General features: G+C 43.6%; 1 protein-coding gene across 3 annotated transcripts in view; it reads right to left on the reverse strand.

The window, feature by feature from the left end:
* Positions 1-6,247: 6,247 nt before the first annotated feature.
* The window catches only part of BTBD11 (BTB domain containing 11), a 169,325-nt gene continuing 156,158 nt past the window's right edge, over positions 6,248-19,414 (reverse strand). For all 3 annotated transcript variants that reach the window (XM_035340771.1, XM_035340762.1, XM_035340754.1), the window contains 3 exons: positions 18,537-18,605; positions 15,343-15,456; positions 6,248-11,587 (listed from right to left, as the gene is read on the reverse strand). In XM_035340771.1, the coding sequence (XP_035196662.1) occupies positions 11,378-11,587; positions 15,343-15,456; positions 18,537-18,605 (393 nt within the window). In that variant the 3' untranslated portion in view covers positions 6,248-11,377. The remainder of the gene's footprint in view (positions 11,588-15,342; positions 15,457-18,536; positions 18,606-19,414) is intronic.

Raw genomic sequence — 19,414 nt, forward strand, 5'->3', positions numbered from 1 at the left:
CAGTAACACAACAGGAGCAATCACTTGTTTACAGGTTACTGAAACCATTCAATACAGAAACACCGGGATATTAGATAAACAGACAGACAGGTAAGTAGATGTACGGACACACTGCTTTTTCGTGGACCTTCCCCTGTTACACAAGAAGCGCTTGTTCCTTGTAAGCTCAGGTTCCTACGAAAGACTGATCCAAACAGGGCTCTGAACGTCCCCCACACTCTTTGACCATCTGAAACCACAAATCACTTCTGCTGGAGCTGACAGCAAAAGAGGCACTTGTCCTTTAGCCAGGAGCGGAGGCAAGCGATCTTCTCCATGGATAACACCTGTTCCAATCCTATTCCTATGTTTACAAGCAGTGGGTGGTGAGCATCTATCCATCCTATGTTTTGGCTGGTCCCAAGCAGTCTCCTGTAGCCTTTACAGTTGGAAACCCAAGACGGGAGAACCTGGATCCCCTAAACAGCAGTGCACAGCACCGCCACCATTCTCATCAGATATGTACAAGGCATGACACGTCCCCTCCGGTTAAAAATTTACATAAAGTATATACAAATAAAGCTATTCTATCAAGGTGCAAGTTTATTATTCTCCGGTGTGTTCTAGCGAAGATTTCTTAAAAACCTTTATACAAACCCACCGGGAGAGTTTACACAAAGTTGACGTTTTGTCATAGTTCGCTGTGTAAGCTTTGTTCTGCAAGCTCCGGAGCAGAAACTCCCATGCCTTTCCCTTGGAGTTCTGCCTGTGCACAGGACTGGACTTGGTAGACTACAGTCATGTCTAATATATGTTTTTGACCTCAATACATTTTTAACTGGGGTGAATTGGCACCATATTTATTTATTTATTTATTTATATTGCAGGAAGTCATCAATCTTTATGAAATGAAGCAGGACTTGTAACTGGACATCAGGGGGTTGCGGTTCATATGCCCAGTCCAGCTTTCCTGGCTCGATGGGACTGTTTGTGGTATGTGAAGCTGGCACAGTTTGGCCCTAAGGGTATATTTTTAAGCCCTTGGCACTATTTTACATTAGCTGACAGCAGGCAATGCCCTCAAAGAAACATTTAAAAAATAAAAAATAAAAAAAAAGAAAAAAAAGCAATTTGCTAAACAGTAAACATCAGCCTGATCCCCTAAACAGATGGATATGGAATGCAACTTGTCTAAAGTTAGAATGGTTGATGTTTTCTTGGGCAGGTCTAAATTCATAAAAATCTTTCCCACCCCACACAGGGCTCACTCTACAGCATGTAAATATAAGATGCTTCTAATAAAGTCACTGGAAATGCAAGGGCTGTGATCAAGAAGCAGAGGGGAAGCCTACCCTCTCCCACTTCTGCTCAGCAGAAACCTCAGACTTGTGCAACGAGCTCACGTATCTGAAGTACATGTTTGCGATCCCTGCCGAGACAGGGCTGTTCTGTGCAAGGGCAGCAGGGTTCGGCCTTCAGCCCTGCTGGTGTGCCAGCCACAGCCGTGCCGGCGGCTGGATGGGAAATTCTGTCTGCTAGGGCACTAAAAAGCCTTACAACCTTGCTGTATTCCCACTGACTGAAGGAGAAATAGACCAGGCTTAATGAGTGCACGCTCAGCACCATGGAGGTAAGTTTTTTTTCAAAAATCTTCCTCTAATACCATTTTCCTCCATTTTGTGACTCAAATTGAACGAGATGTTCAAGGAGAGGCTTTGCACACGTACTTTCAAGCTACAGGGAGCGTTTTACACTGGGAACAAAAATCTGATTAGTTTTTCTCTTTTTCAGAGTAATACAATAATGTAAAGAAGAACTTACTGCTTTGGCATGCTGTCCCGCATTTTCACAGTGTTAACACAATGACATTTAGCAATGACGAATTAAAATCTAATTGGAGGTTTTAAAAGGATTAGCGTCAGGCTGAAGGGGGTTTAAGATAACATAAGGTGCACTCAGAGAACAGGCCTTCAGAGTTTTCACATTTATGCTAAGGACCTCATTATGTGATGGAACACGTCAAGCTTTCCGATCCAGCTGACTGAAGGAATATGTTATACTCGAGGGAGAATTATGTTCAGATTAAAAAAAGAAAGAAAGAAAAAAATGTAGGATAAACACACTTTCCAAAATAACGTTAAAGCTGTGGACACAGTGGGGTAAAGCTGCCACTTTGAATTATGTCTGAGCTCCTCTATTTTTAATGCATTTCCTCCTAGCTTGTTTCAAAGTGCCCTAAGTTGGTGTCTTCAGTGGAAACGTTTCCTCTGGAGCATTAACAGCAAAAAATGGGCAATTTTCAGAGGCATCTAGCAGAACTGAGAGACTGATACCTTTGAATGAGCTACAGTTATCCCTCCGTCTTTTTGAGGTGAAATACTTGGTTTTTCTTTCTTAGTTCTACTTTTTGTCTGACAAATATCTGCCATCCTAATTTCTGTCCTCTGACTGCGCCATTTTAGAAGCTGAACATTCACAGAAGGACAAGCAAAGGGAAGGAAAGTTCCACCTGTGTTGCTAATTGCAGATGACCTCAAACGCGAGCGTGAAGCCACAAGCCAGTATTGAAGCTACATCTGTGGGATGGAGGACAACCTCTTTGTGTTTGTTGCCGATTACTGGTGGTTTGTGTGATCTTTCATTTGTTTCTCAATAAAAAGTGAAGAGAAAGCTTCCCATACAACCACAACAATGGATGGCAGCAAAGGAAACTACTCCGCTAGGAAAAGGAAAACACATGCACACGCACAAAAACCATAACGAATGCAAGACATTCATAACCATTCCTGGTTTTATATAACACAAATTAGGAGTCTGCCCAAAAGCCATGAAAAAATAAAAATCAAAATCAAGACTCACTCGATGGTTCTGCACCGTTCCAGAAACCATCTTATTTCTAACACATCCTTTCCTCTAGCTTTCATCTTTCTCTTCTGTCTTGAACTTCAAAGACATCTCAGGGACAAGTGGGAGTGGATGTTAAGAGGGATGAAGGAAGCAAAGAGTTGTCACAAGGACAGTGCCAGCTCTTCTGTCTTCTCAGGATGCCTGCACCGGGATTTCCCCACTCAGCCGCTGTTTTCTTGGTAAACAGAAAGATCCAAGATCAGTCCTTCAGAAGTGGATGACAGAGGAAGGGCTTCTTCCCCATTTAAGGACCAAGATTGCTCTTTCTAATTACAGCTATGCATTCGGCTTGGAGAGCATGAGATGTAAAAGGACTTCAAAGGTGACACAGTATGAAAGAGAAAACAGAACTAATCCAGACTAGAAAAATCAATGAAAAGGCTTCCAGCAATTTTAATGGGGCAAATTTCATTTCATGCTTTCATGTTTGGTTTGTGAATGATGTTATAGTAAAAACTCAACTTGCATTTTTCCTAGAATGTTCATATATCCTTCATTTAACATGTAAATTACTTCTTGAACCTTGCATCAAATATTTATAAATGCTAAACTAGGTACAAAGTGAAACCCTTTTGGGAAAGTGGAGCAGAGGGAGGTTTAGCTGCACTAATGGATATTGCATTAATGCTTAGCATCAAGGAAGCCTGACTGCCATTAACAAGAAATCTCATTACAAACATGATTTCACGCCTCATAACATATCCTGTAGATCTACTCACTGTCCATCTCCCGCTCTTGAACACATAAACACACAAAGATATGGATGGAAAGTCCAAAATATTTCATAGCCTTTTCTCCCCAGTCATAATAATCAAATAAAAGTTAAAAAAAAAAAAAAAAGGCAGAAAATTCACAGTTCAGACAATACAGAACAAATCACTTCACAATGCCACTCTGTCCTGAATGACTTAAGATGCTTTCCAGGCAGCAACCTAATAAAAAGCCTGCTCTGAGGACAGTTGGTGCACAGACAAGCTTTGAGATGAGCCAGGACTGTAGGACACTCTAGCAGCCCGCCTGCCACCATGTGGAAGGTGGGACGATGCTGTACTTCCAGTGGTTTTTGTTTGTTTCTGCTGCTCTTCATTACGTTATGATTCAAAACATGCAGGATCCAGATCCCTCTGCTCTGCGGGAGCTGGCAGTGAGAAGAGGGGTGGGAAGTGGAGCACTGGCCCCATGGGGGGACTGTGCAGAGCAGAGATGCGTTATCCCACCTGCCACGCGATGCTGATGGACCGGTGGAGGCAGCATCCTGCGTTGCGGGGATTTGCCTATCCATTATCAGGATAACGCTCAGGCGCCTCTGTTCCCCACTGACACAGCACATGCAGCTGCAGCGCTCAGAGAAACATGAACAGGAAGCACATACCATTACTGGTCGAAATGTACAGATAGGACTTAAATAGATCAAGTTTTTTTCTTTTTCCGGTATTAATTGGAATTTATCCAGGAATGTGAGGACAAAAAGCTCTCAAAATATTTCCTTCAGTCCTCGTTTTCTTCAACGGATGAACACGAACTCGGAGCTCGAGGAGGACCGAGCACTTCACCACGTCCCCAAATGGCACGATCAGTCTCTAGTGCCGTAATCGAGAGGCAAAAATCAGTTCCCAAGCTGTCGAACCGACTGTCCCAGACTTATCGGTGGTCTGCCAGGTGTGGTGGGTCAAGCAGGGTGCTTGGCTGGTGAACGCCTCGATGCTGGGGCAGCTTCCACTCTGTGGAGACCTCAGGGCCCTCCCCAGGGAGCAAACCTCAGCCCGCAGAGTGCCCCGGGCTCTATAAAAGCCACTCGGAGCAGAGCCTTTTGAAAGCAGGCTTTTGAAAATCTCATCTGAAAGCCCCTCATGCAATGTGCCACAGGACAGTCAATTTGTCCACTGCTGGGAAGGGGAAAGGGCAAGGCGCGTTGTCGTGAACCTGTGGCTGGAACAAGTCCAGATGCTTTGAACCGCACTAATCCGTCCCTGCCAGGATATCGGCGGTGTGGAGGCTGCGACCTTAATTAATTAAAATGACCTCCTAACAGACTGGCTTTTTCCACTGCGGCTGTCATTTTTTGTGTGTGTCTGAGCATCTCCGTTTTCTAACATGGCTTATTTTAAAACATGAATGATTTCTGACTGGGCATTTCAGGGAGGTTTTTTTCCCTTTCTTTGTTTGCTTTAGAAAGGCAATAAGAAACAAGATTGCCTCTCACTGTGCAGGGCAAAGCCGCGTAATGGAAGTTTTAATGAAAACACAGCAGCAGAGATGATGGGAAGTGGGAAGACCAAAGTTAACCACACACAAAGGGGTTCAGGCAAATTCGTTCTTGCAGCTGCAGCAATGGAGATATTTATAAGGCCAAAAAAAAAAAAAAAAAAAAAAAAGCTACCAATTTCTGGAGCTCCATGGCCACATCTGAGCAGTGAGACCAAGCAAACCCTGAGCACTGCAGAGACCAGTGCTTGGCAGGGATGCTGAGTGAGGGATCTGAGATGCTCCCCTCTTTCCTCCTGTCCTGTCCTGTCCTCTCCTCTTTCTCCAGCTCTCAGCTGGAGAACAAATGAAGCAGGAAAGAGGGAACTCCACACCTCTGAAAACCAAGGCAAAGACCTGCAGTTAGACACTGGACCTCCTCCCTTACCGAGACCTTTTCGTTAGCGTGCCATCCAGCACAGGCAGAAACCTGTGCCTACCCTGAACATGCCTGCTCACACAGCGTCATCACCTCTGCAGGATGAGACAAAAAAAGCAGCAAAACTGTGCCCAAAGAAGGATGAAAAGTGCCTCTCCAAAGGAGAACAAACACTAAAGTGCTGTTCTGGTACATCGTGTACAATCAGGCGAGCAGACTTGCCAACGAAACAACACAGCTTACACAAACACAAGATGTTAATGGATTTTAACCTATCTAGCCACTGTGACCCCTTCTGCAAGTCGCTGCCATGTGTCCTGGGCGTTTCAGTGACAAGCGATCCCAGCAAAGCACAAGAAGCATCATCTATCAAGACTAGATCAACCTGAGGAAAACAAAAGCGACCACATCTAGAACCCTCTGTGTGAAAAAGTCTAAGACAAACTAGGCCACCCATGACTGATCCACACAAGAAGTCGTGAACCAAACTAAAATAATGAAAATTTAGTGGTAACAAAAAGGAATCAAACAGGGGAGAGGGGGGGATATTTCATTCCCCCAGACCTTGAGCTCACTGAAGACAGCTGACAAATGCCCATTAGCTTCTGCAGATTTCTAGATTTTCCTGCTGCTTTGGGCACCACACTCATAATGTTTTCAGCAGTGGTCTCAACTGAACTTACAGGTCATTGTCTCTCAGCTGAAGACTCAGCTTCACTTTTATTTTTATTTTTATTTCCCTTATAGGCCAGTTATAAATGGTGGGTTGGGTGCAATTCTGCTGAGAAGTGATAATCTGGTCAGAGCTGGCAGCCTCAGTTTTCACCCACCGAAGACAACAGACCTCACCTCAAAATAAATGGCACGTTAAAGAATAAAAAGCATTAGTTTTGTTATAGATGTGTGGAAGATGTGATTGGAAGGCCTAGGAATTAAGAGATACAAATGTGCTTATGTACAAGCATCTAAAATTAGTGATGTTCTCATCTGTGGTGTTTCAGATATTATTTGGCTGTTAGTTCAAGGCTAACTTTCTGAAGGTTGGTTTATTAAATATTAGGACAAATCCTAAGCAGCCTTTTTAATGCTTATACATCTCAACAGGCCTACGCCTTTGTGCTAGGGGATGAAAGCAACATCAGGCACTTCATTTCTGTAAAGCACTTGCAGATCCTCACATGAAAGACACTTTGTCAAACAAACTAACTTCAAGTCTTTGACTTCAGGTAACTCTCGTTCATCAAAAAAAGAAAGTCATCCACTAACTTCAGAGGCAGCTTTAGTGAATGCAGGCTTCGGGATGTCATCCTGCAGGAATGGTTTTGAAAAACAGAACCAGCTCCTGAGGGACACTAAATATACGCAACAGACTTCAATGAGCTCTGCGGGATCCCAGCCTCTGCTGGGATTTAACCCATGGACAGCAGCACAAGGAACGGCCTTTTCTCCAAGATGGCCAAGTCTTGCCTTGACTACGTAGATGCGTGAACTTTAACACCTCTACTTCTCTGGAACATGAAAAAATAAATCTTGTAAGTAGATTTAAGTCCCGCAAACCTGAGCCCCCAGGGGTTTAGTGGCAATCCGTGCCGTAACAGAACCTGCCTCTGATCTGGGGCAGGTCTGAGGGGTTGGGGGTGCCCTTTCTTCCTCCTCACCATACCTCAGAGTAGCTTACTTCAGTGCAAACTGATGATTTTTTTTTTCTTTTAATCTTCAAAAGGCAGCAATTGTTCAACACTGAAATAAAAAATAGAGTTCCCCAAAGTCCCCAGCACACCACAGGCTGCAACACAACCGAGACAAGTTCACTGCTTGGTAGGAAGCCAGTGGTCGGTGGCTGTTCAAGACAAGAAGGCTCAGCATCAACAGCAGCACGTGGAGGAGATTCAGCTCTCATAATGCCAACAAGAGACTGGCTACTAAGCCTTCACACCTCTTCAAAAATGCCTCTCCTCTGTCTTTTAATAGGCGTTTGCACAAGTCTACTCAGAAGCCGAGTCCAAGCAGGCACAGCCTTAGCTGGGAAGGAGTCTCAGCCGTTACAAAGCTGGCCCTTCTCCAGAAGCACAGCATCTGGCCACCAGCTGTCGTAAGAGGACAGCAGGCTTAAGGAAGAGATCAGGGAAAATCTGAGAAAGGAATAGACAGTGCTGAAATTTGTCCTGAAAAGAATACCAGCCTTCCTCTCTGATGTCCAAAACCTTTGCCCTCATACATTCCTCATCCTCTTCTCTTCCCAGCTCTGAAGCGGATTATTGGAAATTTGCCCGTCTGGGAGAACGCAGACACCATTTCTGGGCTTGGGACGGGATCCAGCAGGGCTCCGGAGTAACAAACTGGGAAGTGTGGAAACTGGAAGCATGCGAGGCAAAGTGGAAATGTGAGGGAGTTCAGGAAGTTAAGGGAGGGCCTCGTGGAGTGGCAGAAGGAAAGGCCTGCAGTGAGGCAGGGCAGGATACCTGCAAGTCCTCAAATATTACAGCACTGGGCTCATATGAAAAAAAGACAGATGAAAGGCACTGAAACAGCCCTTCACCCATTACAAGCTGGAAAGTTATGATAAGAACAAAAATTACAAGTTTTTCTACAGATTTTGTATTTTTTCCATCTCACCTAGAGTGGCTGGAGAGCACAGAGGTCACATTTTCCCTCTAAATTTGTAAATTACCGCAACTCGTACAAAGCCTAAAGAAGCAGAAGGCCATTTACTTTCCAAAATGATAATACCATCTCTCCACAAAATGCTAATAAAACGCTCTGATGGAAAGAGCCGTATCTGATAGGGATGGTATTCACAGGCACCCACCGAAACTCATGCTGCTTTTTAGATTAAATTTACAACAGAGCCCTTCCTCCCAGCCCCAGATTAATGGAACGGAGAATCCATGCATGAAGCCACATATAATAAAGCCAGGAGATTATGAAACAGGCTAGAAGACAGGATCAGAATTGAAATTGATTTTGATGAAGTGGGGAAATTGTCCCAATTAAACCAGCACAAATTTAATAAAGACAAGTCTAAAGCGCTATACTTCATAAGGTGTAGTAAACAAATGCGCACATCCAAATGGGAACCCCTGGGAAAGGAGCATTAAATCACCCAGGAATTATAATGCAAGGTAGAACAGATCAAAGCCATGGGATGTTCTTGTAGAAAATATTCTGGGGTATATTTTCTGATATGCTCTACATAAAACTCACGAGAAAGCCACTGTGCTTTGGCTGTTACTGTGTAACTCCCCTGCAGGAGCAGAACATTTTGGGGAAGCTGGGGAGATGAGGGGAAAGACAGCAAAATTTAGAGGCCTAGAAAATATTATTGAGAGGACTTGGAAAGGCTTATACTAGTGAGGAAAGTAGGACAGTTCCTCTCATATGTAGAATGATCTTATAAAAAGGCCGTGGATCATCATCTCTTCCTGTTGACTGGGACCTGAGGGAAAAGTGGCTTGCTTTGCAGTAGCGAATTTCTAAAGAGTCTGTGAGGAAACCCTTCTGACTGTGAGGGTGGTGGAGACTCTGGATCCCTGTCACTGGATGGTTCAAGAGCCTGCAAGCTACACGTTGTCTGGTGTGATCCAGCTATCTCAACCAGAGACAGGAACGCCGGGGTTACACAGGAGCTGGCTCTTCTACTGCCAAAAGTTATAGGGGTTACAGGATGAAAAAGTATTGAAAATTATGACTTTTTAAGGTTTCTTTCAGCTATGTATCTATGACTTTGGGATTACCTGTGTTTTGAAGGACAAAAGTAATTCCCTTTTAAATCAATAGTTGTAATCCCTTCCTGTAAGAGCTTTGAACGCGGGACGTGACACTTGTGGCTACCACTGTAACATCCGATGCCAGACTGCGGGATGAGGACTGCTCCTGCCTAGTTGTTACTAGCACGGGAGGATGGCTTTCCTTGGATGAGGAGGCAAACCGAACAGCAACTGCACGTTGTTGCTGCATCAGCCTCAGTTTTGCTTCTCTAAGATGGCAACGGCCACAAGGAAGTTGCTGTTACCTAAATGTTCCCGACAACATCTTGTGTGGACATTCACTGTGCAGGGAACTGTGCAGGGAAAAAAAAAAAAAAAAGGTTTAATTGAATGACATGCTGTGTCTCCGCGACACTAGTGGCAGTTTAGACATTTTTGCAATTTGTTGCAGAAACTGTACAGGCTTTAAAAGACCAAGCACCCAGGAGGATTTACACCTCAGAGTGATAAAACAGCTCCCTACCGTGTTGATAACTAAAGCCAAAGCTATGTTCTCTGAGCATGCCAAAAACTATCACTGTGGAAGAGCAGCCGACGTAGACACTTCAACAGAAGAACAAGAGGTTACCAAGCACTGCCAAAATAAAACTTCTAAAGTCTATGAACTGGGCACAGTTTCTGAACAGCATGCTAGAAAATAAATATATTAATGTCATTTTTGCCATGGAAAAGGCGATATCTTTGCCTATGTCTTGCTGTGGTTTTCTCCACATTTTAAAATCAAACAATTCATGAAAAGTATCATTCAAAGACAGAGCATCAGGAATGTTGTGGCACGTAGCAGATTTATCTTGCCAACAATACGCTGCAAAGTAAGTGAAGCTCTGACATCAAATCGCACCCTCCCATCCCACCCCACCCAAGCCCTGCATTGTAGATAACCTATACATTCTCAGGATATAACAAGAAATCATTCTATAGTACATATTTAATTATAATTTAAAAAAGAAAAGTCTAACTTGGACACAATCTCTGGCCAGTAGCAAAGTATTGACACGTTACTAGAGGATCTGTTATTATCCCTTCACTGTAACAAACAGACATCAGCATCTCGAGAAGGGTCTCTGGGGCTATCATATCACAAACAATTGCACTGGATAAAATAATATGCTAATTTCACAAATGGAGTTTGACAAGAAGTAACATTGCATTTGTCTTGGCAAAACGAAGCACGAACAGAACATTTCACAGGTACAGTTACCATGCAAATGCATGTTGAGTTTGTCATTGTTTTTAACCCCAAATCACAATTAGCATGCAGTTTTTCCTGCCCCCCCCAACTACTGTATTAGAGATAGTCTGGGTAATGTACCTCTTTGGCGTAACCATAGCCTGTCAGGCAAGATTATACCACCTTAGGAAAGAATACAAGCAAAACTCGATCATATGTATGTTTACACAATGTACATTTTAACCATTTATAAAACAAAACATGTTACATAGATTCTCAAACACAGCTCTGTCGAAAATGAAATTTTAAGCTTAAGAAATAGTTTTTAAACTACAAGGCCACCCCATTATTTTTTATGAACAATTTAAAAAGTTCCCACCCCTAAAAATCTGCCAGTATTATTTCCTCAGTTGCGACAGTCTTACCCACTCTCTAACACAACTGGTCTTTGCTCAACAGCAGTAACAGTTCTTACATTTCTTAAGTGTACGAGAGAATGGACTCCAGGACAGACACAGTTCTTAAATGCGAAACACTGGGACGAAACCGCCTTGAATGAGTAATTGGTCGATTCAGGTGTTCCCTGGCACCACTGCTCAGGCTGGGGCTTCTGCTGTTCACTGATGTGAGTTCTGGCTTTTGTTGGCATCTAGCTCCACGACCACACTTTCATGTTCAGAATTTGAGTACAACAGCGATGCACTGGACGCTCTGGTACCCCTGTTGCTCAGAAGCATGCAGGAGCTACATTTTCTGCATTCCCTCATCCAAACGAGGCTGTGGCCTCAGCACACCGCCTTTGGCCAACACAGAACTATTTGGATGCGAAGGAGAATCTATTTTTTTTTTTTGTATTTGTTTAAGCAACTGCAACAGGAGACTTAACTTGCAGGGTCTTTTATTATTAAAGCGTTACCATCTTCCTCAGCTTTATACAATGGAGCCCTTTGAAGAAGACAAATGAATTGACTGAATCCTTGTAGCCAACGTCCTCTGTAAGTCCTGTAGTACATTTTGACCAGATGTTTCTCCGTTCTTGTCATACAGCAGCTGTTTGAAAGCTTCGTTTTCAATGAGGACCATCATATTTTTTAGAAAGTAGCCTTCACAATAGGAAGATAGCTCTGTGACTCCGAGAAACTACAAGAAGTGAAATTAGAGAAAGATAACCATTCTGATAAAACCTGGTCATCAAGCACAGTGCGTAAGAGCTGCACACAAACAAATACACAAATTAAACCTTTCAGACAGGCACAGTGACACTTACAGATCTATATGTTGGGATGGGGGCAGGAGGTAACCACACAGTATTTTATGCCTGTGATTCTGGTTATAAGTTCCACGTTGTAAGGCCCTGGGTGTCCAGGGCTGACGCTTTGGTCCCTTGGAAATTGGTAGCAGTTTTACCACAGAGTTCACTAGACCCATGACTTCACACCCTAATCCTACAGGTTTGGGAAGAACTACTAGAGCCCAAGTTTCATGAATGCCAACTTTCGCAAGAGTGGGACCATGACTGCAGAAACCTGTCATGCAAAGTAACAGCCTTGAGGGATCTTTGGAGGAGAAATGGAGGCTTTAAGAGGATGTGCTTTGGGCTGTCAGTATTCCTCTTATGCTGAATGCTGTGGCTGGGCAGTAGGCAGGGATACTGTGAAAGCGTGAGCAAACCTTGCATGCGTAAACACAACTGTGTGAGCAAACCTCAGATGACCCATACCAGTCATCTGCTGGGTGACCAGCAGTGGGCATCACCCACTGGCCATCTACAAGGAGTATAGCCATGATACTCCTCTGCAGGAATTATAAGCCGTGCAAATGTACAGAGCAGGGCTCAGCCCGTCCTCCTGCCCAGGTATGCTCCTGCTGGGGCTGAGCTCTGGGAAAAGCAGGAACCGTTGGCTCTGGGGTGCAGCCAGAAGGGCCAGAACTGCTGGGACATTTCAGAGACCTGGGCCCAGACTGGAACAACTGCACAGCAGCGTTACCCAACACCACATTAACATCGTGTTTGGAACTAAGAATGGAAACTGCTAAAAAATAAAATAAAATAAAATAAATAAGATTAGGACTAGGTTGGACTTGTCTTCCAGAGGGAAACTTGGTTTCAAACCACACAGGTTTTCATCAAATTAAGAGTGCATTGTTTTGCACCTGGATGACAGTGTATGTATAAATCAGTATTCTCCTCTTAAACACCATTCATCCCTATTCATTATTTCAATATATTCACAGCATTGAGAAAATAACGTACGTTTCTTTTCTTTTTTTAGACGTGTTCTGAGGCCCAGATTGCAAATTGTGCAAGCACTGAGTGTTCTAGGCGTGTATTTGAAAATATGATTGATTTTGTTAGGAGTTTGGGGCATTTGTGTAAAACACACCTGGTACCCGGTGGTAACTAAGCAGTCACCATTATAAAACATATTTGCCTGGTTACTTCATTTCTTTCTGGAGGCAACATGAAAATGAAACCCTGGAAGTGATACTAATCGGAAGGCTGCCTTTGTAGGTGTTGCAGTCCTAAGAATGGAAAGCCACAGATTATTTAATGCTCTCTGTTCAGCTTTTAAATTGTGAGTGTGAGAAAACCCACATTCTCTCACCTTCCTACCAGTACTTCACCTCTTTAACCCAGGGCTCCAAACAATCGTCCCTACAGCTCCTACTACACAGCTCACCACCCTGCTAAACGCTCCCCTTCTACAACATACGCCCCCACCACAGCCTTCCAAATCTGTGCTCAGTTCATGCTATGCTTTCACCAAATCAGGTCTTTCTCTCAGTCACGATGAGAAAGACTGGGCTCCCTGTGTCTCCAGGCCAATTTGCTCACACATCTTCATCTGGAAAAGTACATCTCAGCATCACCCGACTTCCTGGAGGTCTTGCAAAGTAGCAAGGGCTAGAAATGCTACCTAAAACAGGAGCAAGTTGCGTAAATCCATCACCTGCTCCTGGCTGACATGGTGGTTCCTGTCTTCGGTGCCAGCTCACCGTATTCCCATCCTCACTACTGTCTAACACGAGCTCCTTCCACACTTCAGAGAGCAAGGGAAGGCAGACAGTTGGCTGGCAAGCTGCGGCTGACCTTCCTGTGAGCTTCCCTGTCTCCTGAGGTGCATCTGGCGTCTTCCACCACATACCATCATCTCATATATATGTGACAAACCCATGAAGCTGCTGTATGGCGGGAGCACTCTGAGCAGAATGAACTGGGCTCAGATTGGTAACCTGCACAGCACACAGACCAGGAGCAAAAGGATGGACAGGTCTACTCTGCCAACTGCACAGCAGAGAGCTCTGAACTAACTTTAAATGTGTTAGTTCAAGTTCTGGAAACAATCTAGCTACAGCAGTACGAATCTTAGCCCTGGTAATTTACTGGAAGCAAGGTAAATTGGCCCATGAAGAGCTCTAGGGTGATGTAGCTTAAGTAATTCCAGAAGTCGGGACTTCATTCACAGCTAGCTTAGCTATCCCTGCAATGCACTACATGTCAATGCAAACATGACCCTGGAATTAAAAGCCTCTCAAGGAAACCATTCCCACTGACTCCACTGAGAGATGCAGGCACAGGAAACCTGAATGCTGAGGCCCTTACAGGCAAACAAGGAACCAGATTTACCCACAAACGCTGGGTTAATTCAGTCCCAGCACTGGCAGCGTAGAAGACCCTCAAATAAGTCTAAAGCTTAGTGTAAGAACGTTCTTCAATCAGGACACAAAAACCAGCCACATTTCAAAATTCAAAAAAAGTATGCGAGTTTAAAACAAAATCATTCAGTTTACTTTTAGTAAGAGTAATATAAATTGAGAAGTTCCCACATGAGCTAGAAGACAAATTGAGTATTTTTCAAGATTCCTGCACTGCTGATTTTATTTCCTATTACAATAAATGGACCTGCAAATACACCTAATTTCTTATTCTTCAAGAAGTGGAACTCTATGCTATTTCAAACACTGATTGCATGTTATCTGTACATCAAGACCTAACATTACTAGTTCTGTAGGAAATACCTGAGGGTTGGAACAGAGGTCAGATCTGCAGGGGTTTGGAGCAATCTGCAGGATTACTCTGCTCAATCAAACCTCCATGTCACACTGCAACATTTTCTCTTTCATACAACCCATGCACGTTACAGAAAAATCATTCAAGCAATGCTTTAAAAATATTTAATTGCAACTATATTTGTATCATTTCCATCTTCCAAGTGAAGGTCTAAGCAAACGAGAAGGGGAAAAAATGAAACGAATCGATGTACAATCACTTCCATCAATGACGTAAAATAGTTTTTTTGGGTCAAAAAAAAAAAAAAAAAAAAGCCATGCTTTTATGCCTGATGGTTCTCTAACTAATTTGATTCCAATAAGAAGCTGGGAAACCCTCTTCTCCAAGACATGAAACTCTCATTACCATCTTTGCATAGCTGTGAGACACTGTACTTTGACAAAAAAGTTATCACCAGCATAGAATATATCACCCCTGTGTGGGCTTCAGGCAGGAGGAAACACAAAATTTTAATGTGAAAATGCAGCCTAGAAGGTGAAAAAGAGAAATCTTATTCAGTTAGGTGATTCCTGTTGAATAACTCAGCAATTTGGGTTGCTGTGATAAGGGATAGGTCTTCCGCATGGTAGTACACACAAGTAGAGTTTAAACCATTTAGGACAATTCTGCCCATTCTGGGCAAGAACTTGCCACAGATGCTCTTAGATGTGATTTAGGACTGTAACTCTGCTAGGTATATCTATTACAGTCCCAATAAATTAATGACAATTCTTAAAAATGTAACAAACATACTAAACATATGACATATGTATTACTACTTAGCATAAAACTGACCTACGAGTACAAGGACAGACATATAACACGCATGTGCAGTTATTTTTACCTTGGCATGATTATAAATATCTACGCAGTTTTCTGTATTAATGCTTTTTGCGCAAATGATCTCACAGTGTCGTTGTAAAGCTTCGAGCTGGAAAAATTTAGCAGCAGAGAGAAGCTAAAAAAAAAAAACAAAAGAAAGGAAAAAAGTCAAAACTGCTGAGTGGCACACATTCAGAACTTGCTTCTTTACTGCTTCATTATAATTTTTCTCTGCCCCTGCTTCAGTTTGAATGGAAGTACTGACCCCTGGCAGTCAGCCAGAATGAGAAGGTTGCTTGGTTGCTTTAACCCCTCGCAGTCCCCTCTAGATCAGCCTGTACATGGGGAAGGTGGACATGGACAGACCTCCAGGGGCTGTTGAGGTCCACATGCTGACTTTGGGCCGGGGTTGTGTGTGTGTGTTGTAAAGGAAGTGTCAGCTTGGAGAGTCTTGTGTCACTTTGCAAATGTGACATGGCAAGGAGAGACCTGCAACTACATTCCACGAAAAAGAGGTTTGTGTTCAACAGCTCCCTAAGCTCTGGCTGAAACAGAGCACCTGGGTTAGATGTGGGGATGTCAGTAGAAGGGCCAGGACCAAGTGTACGGAAGAATTCAAACCAGATGACAATAACTGCTCTGGGTAGTTTAAAAACCTAGAGAGGCAATAAACTTCAAACCTGTCACCTGAGCAGGCTCGAGGAAATGGAGTCAGATCTCCATCTGCTCCTTGCTCTAGCTCGTCAGCAGCAGTAAGGTCATGTCTAGGCCACAGGTGCACAAACACTGCCTGGCTCCAAGTGGAGTGGGTGTGCAGTGGGATGCAAATGGGAACCAGCCTGGTGCGAGGCGATGCCCAGCAGCACTAGCACATGGGTAATGTGTCCGCATCACTGTGCTGGCATGGCTCTTGTGCCATCAGGACTCCAGCTGACCTCTTTGTCCCTGCGCCCACCCCATGAATATGCTGCCTGGACTGGCGCTGCTTTGGGATCTCTGCATGCCACTTTACGTGGGGAGCATGACCTGAAGCATGCAGGGCAAAAAACTGGCTTAAACTGTGATTTCTCCAGCTGATTTCAATATTGCTTGGATTTCTTCTGTTGCTTCTTTTATGTCCTTTTACAGCTGAGGAAGGGGATTTCATCATCTTTCCATGGTAGGTTATCACCTCTGTCTCTCTGCTCTGGCTTAGGATGCAGGTTGGGGTTCTTCATTGCTTCACACCTTGCTTTAACCCAGCCAAGTCCCTTAGGCGAGGGCCTTCAGGCATTTATATGGATCTTATCATCTCAGACCCCAGGACTGTGTGACAAAGAGCCTTCCTGTGATTACTCATCACTAGGTAGGGGCGCTGGGGAACAAAACGCCAAAACTGTCATGACATTATTATTCTGACTTCTCCTATGCAATCCGTTCAAGTTCTGCTTTAATCCCATAAATAAATCCAAGTGCTGGAAATCTGCAGTGCTGATGTGATAGCAGCCAGCTGGCCTCAATTATGAATTGCAGCAAAGATTTCTGTGGAGTATTTCTGGCACTTCTTGTTATCATATTTGTAATAAGGCAAGTTGCTAAATGCAGTTCTGAAAGATAAAGCCAAATCCTATTCCAGCTGCCTCTGTGGCTCAAGCAGTCACGTGCTGGTTTGTAATTACTTTAAACTGTGAGGAACCGTGGCCAGATCTGTTATCAACAGATCAATCAATCAGCCATACATTCTAGAGTCACAGAAGTTTTGAGATGTCACAAAAGTAGAGCAAGCAGCCAGCTGAACTGCAGCACAAGCTTTTTAACAACCTAGGTGATTACATATGCATCTCTATAAAGTTGTTGTGCTGTCTTGTCTGAGACTCCTTATTTCAGAGAAGGTTAGAAATTCAGGAGCTTTTTTCAAAACTAGTGAGAGAATCAGTGACTTTTTCCTGTAGAACTCAGATAGTCAATGTGGGTATGCTTAGTTAAAAACCTACTGCTTGCATTGGACAGGGATGATTTCATTCCGGACTAGTTCCATCCTCCAGTTGCTAGCAGGATTCATACAGATGCCCTCATGTCCATCAGAACTGGTTCCACCTGGCCACTTGTGACCCAAAGAAGAGTTGCTCCCAATTTCTGGTTTGCAGTACTTTGTTAAGAGTTAAGATTCACATGGGTGCCCCAGACGGCAATAAAATAAAGGATCATGAGGGCAGACCATAATCTCCACACTGATGATTACCAGTTATATAAGTAGCTCTGGTTTTAGTATTTACTGCCCTGTATCCCTTTTGGCTACCATAATGTGGTTACTGTCAACAGAAAAGCTCCCCAGAATGACTCTCAAGAATTTGCTCAAATGTGTCTTAGTTTTGTTGAGTTGGAGTTATTGGATTGATCATAGCTGGTACTGACAGTGCACGCTATTTGGAAGAGCCTGACTTAACACAGGTTATGGATGTGTGGCTATGCTGAAGGCTCAGTCAGCTCCAATGGGTTTGGAGTGGCTTTTGCAAATGGGCACAATGTCACTGGACTTTTAACACCCAGTGAGAAAGTGGCAAAGAAATCTCTGTATCTCAGGTAGCAGCTTAGTATTTTATTCAGAAAATGAGGCAGTCACATGCTTGAAATTGAACTAACTCCAGTAGGATTTCTCCTGCGGTAAAAGTCTGGTGCATGCCCAAGAATTCTCCAGAGTGATGAACTAAATTGGATTCTGTAATATTGCTGAGATAGGTCTGAGCATGTAAGCCTGAGCTAGTAAGCCAGAAGTAAGAGCGCTGTAGAGAAGCTGACTGGGCCAGCTCTACAGAGCACCTCACCTATCAGGCTGAGAGACAGAGAGGACAGCATAGTATGCTGTGGGAATTGGTTCCAGATTTTGAAAACACCAGCTCTGCATTTCCTTGAAAGAGCCTCTCAAAGCATCTAACTGGATGTTTTGATTTCAGATAATTTTTTGGCTCGATGATCTTGATTTTTCTACTCTTTCTTTTGTGAGTCAACTTCATGCTGGCAGAAATCACCATAACGGGGGACCAGCAGAGCTGGAAAGAGACTGAGTGTCTTCTGCAGGACTGTGGACAGCCTAAACACTCTGGGCACTCAGTGAGGGATGGAGCTGGCTCTTTCAGGAGTGCTCACGTCTTGCTCAGTGGCTCTGTGCCCTTGTGGTGAATGATATACAGATCACTTAGCATTGTTCCCATTGCAATAAAGATGAATGTCTCTTACCTCCATGATTTCATTGTTTTTAATCAGGAGTGACTCTGCACCTCCATAGTAAAGATACTGCATAACCAGCTGTAACAAAACAAAGGGAGTGTTTATACAAACAATCCAGGACACCAGGGAGCAGGGAGTCATGTAAAGATAGCAGGTAACACCAAAGGCTCTTCAATACCACCAAGGATTTGTACATAAAACTGGCCCAATCCGACTGATTTCAGGATATGTTTGCTTACTCTGTTTCTGCACAGTTCAATGGTTCCTTCTCACAGGTAGTCTGACATCTCAGCCCTCACCAGCCATGTTGTCTGTAACTTCTTGTGACCCCCAAACAGTGTGCAAGCTGAGTTAATTCTTTCTGAATTTTCAATGTGTTTTTCAGTATGTACAGTACATCATTGATTCAGGGTAATATAGCATTTCTAATGCTTATTCCCTTATTCCTCTCCTGCCAATGGCACTCACACCTCCACCCAGCAGTTTGTGGGCATGCAGAGATGATGAGAAATAGTGGTGGCGCCTTCGCACTGTAATATGAGCTAAGATCCCTCTGCAGTGAGCTTCCAGCATGCTCAAAGTTACTGTAGGCAGCTGGGAAACATCTGCATCTCTAACAGTTGATACATGGAACTGCCTGAGCTCTGACTCCAGTAAAGGGAAGCGTATACAAGTATATGATACAGATGCAGAAAGCAAACTGTATTTTCATGGCAAAAAAATGATCAAAAAATATTGCTAAATAAAGGAATTAACTGTGTCTGGAAGCCTATCCATTAAACACTGAGAAAGCCAACAACAGAAAAAGGAATCAAGTACTTCATACTGACATTCCCTGCTTTATCTGCATACCCTGTATAAGTGAAATGCTTGTTATTGTATCTGGT

This window comes from Oxyura jamaicensis, chromosome 1, assembly GCF_011077185.1.
Source record: "Oxyura jamaicensis isolate SHBP4307 breed ruddy duck chromosome 1, BPBGC_Ojam_1.0, whole genome shotgun sequence".
Taxonomy (NCBI): domain Eukaryota; kingdom Metazoa; phylum Chordata; class Aves; order Anseriformes; family Anatidae; genus Oxyura; species Oxyura jamaicensis.